Source organism: Trachypithecus francoisi, unplaced genomic scaffold (assembly GCF_009764315.1).
Source record: "Trachypithecus francoisi isolate TF-2019V2 unplaced genomic scaffold, Tfra_2.0 Lachesis_group3, whole genome shotgun sequence".
NCBI lineage: Eukaryota > Metazoa > Chordata > Mammalia > Primates > Cercopithecidae > Trachypithecus > Trachypithecus francoisi.
This window is the reverse complement of record NW_022681468.1, coordinates 13,891,966-13,904,937: the sequence shown is the minus strand read 5'-3', so window position 1 is coordinate 13,904,937 and position 12,972 is coordinate 13,891,966. Positions and strand designations below refer to the sequence as shown.

Sequence of the window (12,972 nt, the reverse complement as noted above, 5' to 3'; positions counted from 1 at the left end):
TGTCTGTGTTCAGTCCCACAGAACCCCCTGGAAAGGCTCCAGGCCACTGGAACCGATGGCTGCCCCCCAAGAGGGGAAGTGGCTGGCTGGGCAGTAGAGGGACTCTGTTCACAAACTTATTCCAAATGCACGTGCCAGCTCGTTCAAGACTGCTGAGAGCCCAGCAGTGGTGCACACGGCAAGCCACACTTAGGATCCATCAGACTCACAGTCCATGTGCAAGCTGGTCAAACGCAGTGTCCCAAGCCCAACAAGGGGTAGGGGAAACGCTGGAGCCCTGGGAAGCGCTGGGGAAGCTTCCCTGGAGCAGACACCAACAACAACCCATCCCCTCCCTGATGAACAGAATGAATATAGAATAAGGGATTCAAAGCAACCAGGCTCCAGCCTCCAGGGTCAATGAACTGTACATGATTCTCCATTCCAGACTGGGGGAAGACATTCAAAGGGGCTGTGTGGGGTGGAGCAGGGCAGGGGCATGAGCACCCAGACAAACAGGGCATCCTGAATGTGATTCTGCATGCAGACCCCACTGTGTCTCCTGTGGCCTGCAGGTCACAGGCACTCCCATCCTGAAGGTGGGTGCCACCCACAATGGTCACTTCAGGTCATCCTCCCACCGGGGCTACTGAGGCATTACAGTGTCATGCACCTCACTTAGCCGCCTGGCACGTGGTGTGAGCCATGGCTGGGAGAAACCGCAGGCTCTCTGGGAGAGAAATCGTTGTTCAAGAGCCAGCAGAAAGACCCATGCAAAACAATGGTTTTCAGGCCAAAACATAACCCTGACCGCTACAGAGGAGAGGGCTGGAAGGAAACAGAACACTATTATTTGGAGACAGCAAACGCCCCCTTTTTCCAGGCCTGCCACTGAAAACAATACCTCCCCTCTCTCCCCAGATTTCACACCAAACTTTTATGAGCTTTCTCCACCTTCTGTCAGCGGGAGGCAGGCAAGGTGCCCAGCCAGAGCTATTTCCCTGACAAATGTCACATGCTGTCTGTCACAGCACCATCGTACTAGTCAGGTCCTCTAGGCGACCAGGGAAGGGAAGGACCCCACAGGATGAAGGGACAGCTGTGATTTCCACACAGATGGAGGTGGAAGGGGTCGGTCACCTGGCCCACTGTCACAGCTACCAGCTGAACGAGAGGAGGACAAGAAAGGGGCTGCCTGCCCAAGGTCACACGGAGCTAGGTTCCACCAACCTCAGCAGCAGCCCAACACCCCCTAAGCGCCTGTCTGAACCCCTACACGCATTCCCACGCACCTGCTCAGGTGGGCCTGTGCAGCGGCCCCTCCCCTGTGTACAGTAACACACAGGAGAGCAGCTTCCCTACATCAAGGCCAAAGGTGACATGCCTGCTGGAGCCCCACCCACCTCAACCTGGCTCACAGTCGCCTGGCTGAATCTGACTTTCAGTTCCCAGAACAAGCCAGTGCCTTCTGGCAGCCCACAGATTCCCATGCCTTGTCCATGTGATGCATTGCTGGGTTTGCAAACATGACTCACAGCCAGCAGGGCTTACAAACTAGTGTCTGCAGGGAGAGAACAGTCATCCAGAATCAGGGCACAGTTTGCGGCGGTGCTGCTGACCTAGGCCAACTGGGTCACTGAGGCCAGAGGACCCCTGGGCTCCTCACCTCTGCATCCAGCCACCCCAGTCTTCTAGTTTCTGGTGCAGGCTCTAGGTGGACAAGAAGAGAGACAGCTCCTGCTGCCAGGGGTGACCTGGCTACGACATCTACCCTGTGGATGACACTGGCCTCTGTTCCACATGTCAGCCATCCTCTTCAGTGGCTGTGGGCATGCTCAGAAGTGGGAGTCGTCCTGCTGCCCCGGGAGCTCCTCCTTGACCTCTGACTACTGCAATGCGTGGGGCTCCTTCCTCCTCAGAGAGCTTGGGGACTAGAAAATGTCACATTGTCTGTGGCTCAACTTGGAGCCATCAAAGAGGGGAGCTGGCATAATATTTCGAGTCCTCAAAGAGCTACCCAGCGCTCCCAGGAGGCCACCAGGCCCAGGCTCAGCCTGGCTCCTGCCAGCTCCCAGTCCACTGCAGACAGCCCTAGCCACTGTGCTCCGGCTGCGCCTGGCTACTGTGGGTCCTTGCAGCTCCATCTTGTCTCACTGAAGGGCCTGGCCAGGTGCTGCCCCCTTGCCTGCTCCCCTCCTGACTGTCCTGCCCTTTAGGCCTCAGCTCAATGTCAACTCCTCAGAGGATCAGTAACAAGGACCTCTCTGTTCTCCCAGGCCTCGGCGTGTTTTTTCCTAGTACTCGCCATCATTGGGGCTGTGTTCCCCTGTCCTCTATTTACCTAGGTTTTGTTGTCATGATCCAATGCACTCACACTTGGATACAGCTCCAGCAGGGCAGGGGCTGTGTCCACCAGGTCTTATTGATTGTTGCATCTGTAATGTCTTTTAGGAACTCTGGCAGACAGTAAGTTCTCAACTAAGACTTGCTGAATGAACATCATCGTTATTGATAAATGATCTCACAGATCAGTGGAGAGACAAATGGGTAAGGGCCAGGGCCAGATCAAGGGCTGGCTGCCAGGAGGTGTGGGAGGCCTGGGGCAGGGACCTTCAGGGAGGGGCTCAGAGGATATCCTCATGCCTCACTCTGTCCATCCCAGAAGGCCGAGGTCAGCAGAGGCCCAGCGCATGGTTTACCCGGCCAGTTGTACTCTTGGCTGGTGAGGTGGCAATGGGATTTATTACATGAAAACAAAGGCAGCCACAGTGGGCTTTATCCCGGGCACACAGCCTGTACAGGCAGCACAGAAACACGATGAGAAGTCATGCCACCCACACAAACCAGGAGGAAACAGAAAACAGGGTGTCCTTTGTACTGCAGGTATTCATATTACTGAAGAAAAGAAGCCACAAGATGCTAGTCCTCTTGGTGTGCAAGTCTAAACACTAAAACCCAGAAACTGTACCCAACAGGGCCTCAGGGTCCACACAAAAACCAGGAATGACTTGACTGGCCTGCCTGAGCTCTCAGAGCTGCTGGACCCATCTCTTACAAAACGCGGTGCCGCTTAACCACGGATGGCGTGGGCTCCCTCCACCAGGGAACATCTGGAGAGATTTTTGGTGGGGAGGGCTGCTTGCATCTGGTAATGAGCAGCCGGGAAGGCCACTAAGCACCCTGTATTGCCTGGGATAGCCCCTAGCAGCACAGAATTATCCAGCCCAAGTTGTCAATCACGTTGAGGTTAAGAAACCCAGAAATAGTGTGCATAAAAGTTCTTTCTAAAACTTTGGGGAAAATGTATTATTGATAAACATTAATATTTCTAAAACTCAACAAGCCCCCAGACCCTGAGCTGAAAAACCCTGACTGTCCACACACAAGCAGAGGGGCGGCAGCCCACACGCTGGCTCAGAGCTCAGGCTTTGGGGTGTCCTCTCCTGCCCCTGTCCCAACTGAGCTACACAAAGTCTAGCTCTGCTCCTGGTTGTAAGAGGGCCACATGTCTTCCTGGGGAACAGGCTTGCTTTCCACAAGGGGAAGCAACTGCAACAGGCTAACGGCACAGAATGGTCCCACCCTCCCCAAAGCAGAAAGGGCGATTCCTGGCCTGGTGTTGGTGCACAATGGACAGACTGTGTGGCTAGACATCACAGGAGGAGTCGCCCATGACGCAGGGCAGCAGTTATCGAGAGGCTGACCTCACCGCCACCCCAGAACAGGACATGATCTGTTTCTCTGCGACCACGGCCACCAGATGCGTCCAACTCTGCCTCCTGTGGCATTTGCTGGCCAGCAGTCTCATTGTCACACGACACCAGCTGTGTCAGAGGCAATCCCAGATGATGACCTCCTGCCAAGGTGGCCCTGAAATCACCAACCCTCACACCACCCACAGAGCCATCAGCTGTCACCAAAGCCCCTCCAAGCTATGATCCTGGCCTTGCAGCTTTCTACCTGACCCTGGGCAAGTGACTTAACTCTCCTGGGCCGCAGTTGTCTCCCGCTGAAAAATGGGGAAATAATTCCATTATCTCAGGGGCTGAGATGAGGATCAAAGACATAAGAGAAAAGAACTGCCCATGGCAGAATGGGCCACGTGGTACCTGCTTGGCAAATAGGGAGCCCTCCCACGGCTCCCTGGTGACAACACAAACCCCTTCCAGGGGCACACGGTTCTTACTCTGACCCCACCGGTCAGCAGGCACAAAGGCAAAGCCGACACAAACCCACTTAGATTCTACAGTGTTATTTATCCTCTCATGGGCTTAGATGTTATCTTCCAAGTCGGATTCGAAGACCTAGAACAACAAAAACCTTTGTTTCTTCTACTTCCTCTCCATCCCTGTGCTGGCAACTGCTCAATAAACATCAGGGGCCGACAGGGTCTGATTCAATGCAGCTGTGAAATCATATTTGGGGTAAATGTGAGCCGAGGCCTTGGGTAGTCCTTTAAAGGCAGACGCAACAGCTTTGAAGGTCTTCTGTGCCATCCTGCACCTTCCCTATGCAGTAGGCAAGGGGATCGAGGCCCAGGTGGGCCAGCAGGTGAAGGGTGGGGACAGGAACAGCACTCGAGTCCCTCTGACCCCCACCTGGCCCTGCCTTTTAGGCATTTCTGCTGCCCTAGCACAGAATGCATCTCCCGTCTGGGGACACTTTCATAATCACTGCCTTACTGACTCCAATTAGGACTGAGAGCTCTCAAGTCAGCTGCGGCCACAGATAAGGCTGACAGAGTAGTCCTACTGTCACTGTAATAATACTATTGACATAAGCCACGGTGACTGACGGTTCACTAGGCGCCAGGCCTGTACTGAGTGGCTTGCACGTGTCATCACACCCCAGGCACTCACAGTAAGCGTGGTCGACCATTACACACACGTGCAGCACTCACACCATGCCAGCACTACGGGCATCGCAGGTATTAATTAGTTTAATGCTAACAGTAACCCTAACAAGGTATTTTAGTTGTTTTTAAGAAGAAAAGGGAACTATGCAGTATTGAGTTCCCTTGCCTGTAGGGAGGTCCAGTGAGATGGATGAGTCCGTGTCACCACAAGGTAGACACTGAGAGCCAGCATAAGCCTCACTGCCTTCTCACCCCCTGCTGTGACAGCTGTTATTTCAGACTGCAAAGCTGTGCCTAACCCTCCGTGACCATGTGGCACAAGCCAAGCTCAGCCTGTGCTGGGTGAGGGGAGCTGTCTATCCCTGCAGTGAAACCTGGCCTCACCTGGCGGACTAGCAGGGAGGACCTCAAACGTCACCCCTCCCACCAGCTCCCAGTCCCACTTGCTTCCTGTCCCCTCAGGAGGGTGGTGGGATCGGGGAGGCACTATTGAAGGCTAAACATGGTTTCCTTCCAGGGAAAACACAGAAAGAACCAGTGTGGCCAAGTGTGCATTCTCTTCCTGCATCCTTCGGGGCAGGAGCTTCCTTCCCAGATCCACTTTAGATCATTACACACTGAGAGGAGCCAGGAGGTGAGTGCAATTTTGTCCTGTGTAGGCTGGACAAGGCTCAAGCTGCTCAGAGGCCGGCCTGTCATGGCGGCAGAGGGAGGGGACGCTCAGGACCACATGCAGGGGCACCTGGGGCTGAGATGGGCACAACACTGAGCCTGGGGCCATGAGCTCCTTCTTCATCTTGGAAGCACCCAGGTTCCAAGGAGTAAACAGTGTCCTCACCTGCTCAGAGTTCATCTTGCACTGGCAATCTCCCCTTCGAAGCAGGGCCTCTCTCTTGCCAATTATGTCCGATCGTATCACCACCATCCCCGCCCCACTCTCCCTGCAGGATAGATTCCAAGCTGCACAGCCTGGCATGAAAGAGCTTTGGAGCTCTGGCCTTGCTGCTCCCTCTCCAACCTCGCTGACACCTGGAGACATCGCCATACATGCCCAGCAGGCAGTGCCATCTGCCTCATGAACCCTCCTGGCCTCCTCCCTCCCTGCTCCCAGCTCCCTCCGCAAGCCCATCAGGGCACTCCATGAAAGGCCATCCCAGCACATGACCAGCACAGGGCATGCGCCTCCACCTAAACACTTAGGCACTGCAGGCGGCAGTGGGAACACCAGCTGCTGGGAGCAGACACAATCCCTGCCCCAGTGAAGGGACAGACAATAGCCACCGATAAAGAATTACAAACTTCCGAAGGGCATGAAGAAACAGAGCTAAGCTGGCAGGGCCTGGGACAAGAGATGTGTCATTAGTCAGCTCACGAGGGAGGATGTTCTCGGGAAGGGGCACTGAGCTGGTGGAACAGCTTGTGGAAAGACGCCGAGGTGGACACGCATCAGAGCCTGAGCAGTTGCTGAGGGGGCCAGGGAAGGAGTGGGTGGGGCAGATCACTGAGGCCCCATGGGTCAAGTTGGCAATCATGGCCTTCAGTGTCACAGCAATAAGAAAGCATGGGATGTTTTAAGCCAAGCCATGCTATGATCAGACCCGTGTTTTTCCTAACTCATCACTTTAGGTGCACTGAGGTCAGTTCTGGGTCTGCCCGCCGGCCTCCCCTCCTGGCCAGGAGCTCGTGGGCGACCGCAGAGGACCCTCTCCTTGCAGTCTGTGTGCAGACCGGGAGTTCAGGGAACATCTGGGGGACAATTACCGTCCTTCTGATAAAGACAGGGAAGAGGCAGCAGTTGAGACTGAAACCTCCTTGTCAGTTCTAAGCTTATTCAGGCAGAATCCCAGGAAAGTCCCCGAGGCAGCCCCACATGACCCATGGATCGCAATCACTGCAGCCCTTCAGAGGCAATTCTGGGGCTAGAAGGGGCAGCAGAAAAGGAAGGCGGGCCCCTTTCCTCCCACCCTGCGTCCACACCTGGCAGATGGCTCCAGGCGCTACGGCGAGGAGACGGCGTTGTGTTGCTCCCCTGGGGAAGCCACTCACCAGGCCAGGAGGCCCCTAGTGTCCCCAGGCCCAGGGCAGGGACCCTCTTGGCATGCCAGCCCCACTTGCCCATGTGGCCAGGCCCTGGGGGCCCCTGCCTGGGTCTGTACACTGAGAACCAAACCTCAGGCAGAGCCTGGGAGGCACCAGGCTGCTGGCTCCACGTGAACCTTGGAAGAGAAACAACTGAATCATCCCAACCAAGTCTCCGAGCCAAGCCATTTACAAGCCAATCAAAAACACACAAAAAACAAACAAATAAAAACAAAAAAAATCCAAAACCCTGGGGCAGTGGTGAAGGTTCTGTGACCAGCAGCTTTAATGTTCCGCAGTAAGCCTCTGGCCCACACCCTCCACCTGCCCACCAGGGCAGCCAAAAGCAGGCATGGCCTCCTGACTCTGGGAGTTTTCCCCTCCCTGGGGACCAGAGCTTTCACAGAGGGAGCCTGGTGCAGTGCTCCGGGGCCCTGAGGAACATCTCAGAAATGTCTTTGTCTCCACCCACACAGCCCCAAACCACTTCCTTCTTCCTCCCTGGACCTGAATATGGCCTGTGGAGAAGGCCCTTCCAGCTGAGCCCCTGCTGGGGCAAAGCATCTTGCCTCTGTTTTCCTGCTCACAACAAAATGGGAGGACCCCAGCTCTGTGTGCTGCTTCCCCTGCCTCTGCCTATAGCATCCCTATCCCTCCCAGTCCTCAAACCACACTCATGCCTCCTTCTTAATGCCTGGAAAATAAAATTTGAAACAAAAATCTGAAAACAAATGGCACGACTGAGGTCAAGTGTCCGCCTCCCTGGGTCTACATGGTCTGGCTCTGAACTTGCATCTTATGGCAGAGGGAGGGGGACGGTCAACGCTGACAGCCCAGTGACCAGTGGTAGGAGGAAGCCTCTTCCCTGGCCCCCATCCCAGTGCCTCTCGGTCCTTCTCTGTGCCAGCCCCACCTGCCTCCTCTCTCCTGGGGCCTCTGGAAAGTGCAGCCCCGCACCCTTTTCCCCAAAGGATTGTTCTCTTCACAAAGGAGGAAACTTCCCACTTTATCAGATATCCGGCTTCTTACTGAAGCATAGATGGCGATGAAAATTTATCCCAGAAATACTGGTGCTGGGAGGTTATGGTGAGGTCATGGCAACCATCCCCCAAGACCCAGCCAAGACTCTACCTGAGAAACACACCTGTGGCTGCCTGACAGCCTTAAGCCACAAGTCCCCATGCTGCCCTCCACACATTCTCCCTGTTAATATTCTTTTCTGCCCAGAAAAGGAACACAGTGGGCACTCTCATTCACTGTTTGGACATCACCTGCCTGGGCTGTGGGCTGTGTGTGTATCTGGGGAGCAGGCAAGAGGGATAAGAGCCTGGGAGCAGATGTTCCAGAACTCTGGGCCCAGCTAGCCGGGAGCTGTGGCCTTCTCTCTAGGAAGAGCAACCGTGTGGGTGTGATGAAGTGGCACTGAGCTACAACGGGAACTTCACACCCACAGGCGTTTACTCCTCCCAGCAACCTGCCCACCCAAGGAGGAAGGAACTGAGGCTGGGGGGAGGCGAGTGGCTCCTAAGTTTTGGAACAAGGATCTGCCTTGAAGACAGTCTGACTCCCAAGTCCTCCACCTCACCCATCTCTGGAGAGGCCACACAGCACGTGAGGAGAGCAAGCTAGCGGAGGCTCTAATCCTACCTGGACCACTTTCTAGTTGCCCTGCACCTGCTTCCTCATCCACAGGACAGGAATCATCGAACCTTACAGCTCATGGGAGCAAGTGGGTCAACCGCCGTGAAGCGCTTCCCAGCAGGGCCTGGTATGCAGTAACTGCTCTGCGGTGCTTTCGGAGGTAACAGTAATCAGGCATCTGGAAGGCCACTGTCCCCCAGATGGACTCAGCAAGAGATGCGCTATCCCTGCACCAAAGGGCTGTGCGGCAGCCTAGGCATGGCTGTGCTCCTCTAGACAATGTCCCCCGAGGGCACCACAGGAACATGAACTGGGGACTCGGGGGCCTTCCGAAGGAGACGGGGGTGAGGCAGGAGCAAATGGCTCAGGGGAAAGTCGCTGTGTGACTTGGATTGGCTGGGACCACACCCCAGGACAGTTGTGTAGGCTGGGGCCAGAGAGGAACAGAACAGCAAGCCCCCAGGATGAGCAGTGGCTCACCTGAGAAAGTCAGGACTGACCCCCGGCTCTGCCGGCTCCCTGTGGACAAGCTGCATATGTTCCCACGCCTCCGCTTCCTGCTTATCAACCAGGCTGGTGAGTCTGCACCAAGGCTGTGGGGATCAAATGCAGCACGTGGGTGAGTGTTGATCAGCCCAGCCCTGGCATGGGACAGGGGCTCAGGAAGCAGTGCATCACCAGGGCACACTTCTCCTCTGTCTTGTTCCCATCGAGCCCCAGCACACTCCTCCCAACATGGTCTGAGCTTTTCTTATTCCTAGCATCCACTTTAAAAATAAGGAAACTGAGGCTCCATGAGGTCACAGAGGAGCCCAACCATGTTTTTCCCACAGTCTCCAGTCCGATGAAGGAGACAGTGTCCAGCAAGTGGAATGGATGTGGGGCCACTGGCGGGGCAGACGCCCTGGAGGGCGTAACGTGTGACATGCCCTGCCCCCGAGCAGGGGAGGCCGGGAGCAGACTGCACCTGCCTCTGGGGCCACTTCCTGGTGGGAAGCAGGAATGTGCAGCAGGGAGTTGGCCAAGGAACAGGGTGAGAGCCCCAGGGAAGCAAGAGGGGCCAAGGTGGCCAACCCCAAACACACGGGGAGAAAATAGTGTCAGCAGGACGGCGACAGTGGATGACCAGGAGGCGGGCGAGATGCCCTTTGTCCTGATGAAGAAAAGTAGGGCACCAAATCTGCACCTATCACATGCTGGAAACCCCAGCTCAGGCATCCCCATCCCACCAGGCAGGCCCGAAAACAGCTACCATCTTGCCTGCATTTTCACTGACAATACAACTTTGCTTTTCATGACCTCCGAGCTGCTTTCCAGAGGACAGAATCATGTTCTTGTCCACAACAGAAAGAACACAGAACAAGTCAGTAGCCAGCATGAGAACCCCAAGGCGGTGGGCAGGTCACTGTGCGGTCAGGACCTGGGAGGCTGCTGGGGAAGTGGGGTGGGGACAGGGAAGTGACCAAGGGACTCAGCAAGATACCTCTGGCTGTGCTCAAAGGTGAGTACCCAGGTCAAAGTAACAGGCAGAGGCAGGGTTCTCCACCAAGGCAGGACTCAGTTCAAAGGCCCTCGGGAGTCCCCTTTATCAAGTGCAGCAAAAGGGTTCCATCCCTTGTGCTCACCCGAGCTGGGGGAAAGGGTTGTGCGTGCCTGTGCTGAGGGCGTGGAGGCCACACTAGAACTCAGTGGTGCCTCATCAGTAAACCGTGTCTACACAGCCAGGGGGTGGAGACGGCCCAACCATGACCTGGTTCAGCCCCCATGCTACACCCGAGGACACCGAGGCCTCACAAAGCACCTGCCCACAAGCCCATGCCTCGCCAGTGGCAGAGCCATTTCTCCAGACTATACCTCCAGAGAGCCGCTACTGCCCTAAACACGCACATGGCCATTCCAGGGCCTTCCCTCCTCCTCCTGAAAATGCCACAGCCAAGGGCTGCATGGTCCTCACTCACCTGGAACCTGTGCACCAACTCCAGGGACTGGCTATCATTCTGGTCAGCTTCAAGGATGACGTCGGTCAGCTTGTGGATGATGACGTCCAGGGGGCCCTGCTCCTCGATCGGCCGGCTAAGGTTCAGCTGGGAGGCAGGGAACACAGACAAACGCGACAACTTCAGCACCTGAGTCCACTGCCCCCATCCTCCTGTCCACCCCGGGGCACATCACCAGAGGACCCTCAAGCCTCCCTGTAGCACTCTGGAGATGGGGCAGGAGGGCTGACATGGAAAATACAGACAGGACAAGCAGGGCAAACCCTCCAAGACCCCACAACTCTTCTCTCCTGCTAACTCCTCAAGGGCACGGCCCACGTTTGTACTTCTGTTCCCCAAGCCCCATGCTACCCAGGACGCGGAAGACACATAAGAGGAATCAAGGCAATGGTGTCAACAGGCCAGGCAAGTGATGCTGAGAAATGGCTTTACAGAGAAAGGCTTTTCTGAACACGTTCCATCTGCCCAACCACCTAGGGAAACTAGGGCTCCAAGGGGTTAAGTAAATGACTCACGTCATACAGCCTGATCAGAACTTAGATCTAAGCGGATACTGCTTCTGCTAACCTATAAAAAGTCTTGGCAAAGCTGTGGTCCTCAGGAATCTAGAAGTTGCTGCTTCGAGCGACCAGCCGCTTGCACTTCACACTGAAATCTGGGCTCATCGGGAGAAGCGAAGGCGTGCAGGGCTGCCTGCAATCTGTTCCACGCTGCTCCCCTGCTTTGCCGGGGAAGGTGTTTATTTTTGCAAGTGCCTGAGGTTGGGATGATCTGTCCCCAAGGCCTCTGGCCAACAGACAGTCAGCGTCACCTGACCCCAACACAGGAACACTTGCCAAAAGCCGGGGCAGCCTGACACCCGCTGCCTGACCTGCCACATGCCTCCCCGGCCCAGAGCCACCACCACCTGCAAGGCCAGTGCCTTGGAGGCAGCGGCGCCAGCCCAGTACCTGGCTGACCCCCAATTTGGCCTCAGCAGAGGCCAGAGAAGGTCACAAGCCCCACCCCTGCTCTCATCCCCACCCCCAAGTGGGTTTCCCTCCAGGATTCAAGGCTGACTGTTTTAAAGATGTTACTAAAGACATCATAATGACAACTACAAATGCTCACTGGCAGTTGGCACCACGCTCAAAGCTTGCGTGCATTTCTTTCATTGTATTTAACAACCACTATGAGAAGTGATTTTACAAATGAGGAAAGTGGAGGACGGAGACTTTTAAAACCTGCCTAGGGTCTCACAGCAGGAAGGCGGTGGAGCGGGGACACAAATTCAGATCTCAGGCTGCGCTTCTCATTCCATTCCCCGCTGCCTGCCCCCACAACCCCGCTCCCCATGCCTGCTCTGTGCCCTAGGCAGCTGTCCTCTAAGGCCACAACCACCTGGCTGCCTTCTCCTCTGGCCAAGTTGGGCCAACTGGAGGCACAACAGAAGATGGGCAAGAAGGAGAGAGGGAGGGGTGTACTTGCAGCATCCTCACGCCCCGACCCCCTGCCATATTTCTGGCAGGAGACGCAGCCCCCACGGAACAGGGCAGCCCCTCTCTCAATACTACCGCCTTCCCTATGGCTCCAGGTACATTTTGGTCCCCTTGTCCCCTCAGGCCTAGGGGTGGTGACAGCTCTCAGGGCTTGTTAGCAGGGAACTTTGTCCTGTGCTGGCTCTCGGGCCTGCCCACACCCTGTGATGGTCCCTTACTAAACTCTTCTCTGTTGCACCCCCGCAACGCGGCAGCTCTTGTCTGCTGGTGTCTTTAACTCCTCTTTCTTACTGTTTGCCAGGAAAGATGTTAAGGGATTTCCCCTATATAGAAAAAAAAATCCTTTAGACCTCACAATAAGAAACTACTAAGGAATGCTGTTCCCTCCCCATGGTGACAGGCCTGTGTACAAAACAACACAAAATAAAACCAAAACCAGGCTAGCTGAGAAGCTGCCCATCTCTGGGGCTCTTGGGTGAAGAAGGGGACGGGAAAGACACTTCCCAGTATCTCCTGAGACCTGGCATTGGCTCATCCTCACGGCAAGCCGAGGGGCCGGGGAAGACGCTCCCTGCTGCACAGACCAGGACACCAACGGCCCAGGAAGGAAAATGACCAAGCAGGGCCACGCAGGTGGAGCGGCCAGGATAGAGACTGCAGCAATGCCCACGTGTCAGCCTCCACAAGCAGCCCGCTGACCTGGGCTTGCCATCCCCTGGGGCCTCAGTTTCCCCTTTGATAGAAAGAAGAAACTGCAAGAGCTTTGCTGGGCTCTCATCACAGATTCCAAATTACACTCCACCCAACACCTCTTCCCAGAAAAAGTAGAATCTGAAGGAAGGTAGAGAGGCCATGCGCAGAGAACACTGGCCTGTCAGACAGAGCCAAACACCAACCCATTTCCACTAGAGTCTGTGGCTCCAGTGGGACAGGCACCACCAAC

At 55.7% G+C, this 12,972-nt stretch overlaps 1 protein-coding gene across 4 annotated transcripts in view; it reads right to left on the bottom strand.

The window, feature by feature from the left end:
• ITPK1 (inositol-tetrakisphosphate 1-kinase) overlaps positions 1 to 12,972 on the bottom strand; it is a 184,361-nt gene that overhangs the window by 66,923 nt on the left and 104,466 nt on the right. For all 4 annotated transcript variants that reach the window (XM_033191523.1, XM_033191525.1, XM_033191522.1 and 1 more), the window contains one exon: positions 10,513 to 10,638. In XM_033191523.1, coding sequence (XP_033047414.1) covers positions 10,513 to 10,638 — 126 coding nt within the window. The remainder of the gene's footprint in view (positions 1 to 10,512; positions 10,639 to 12,972) is intronic.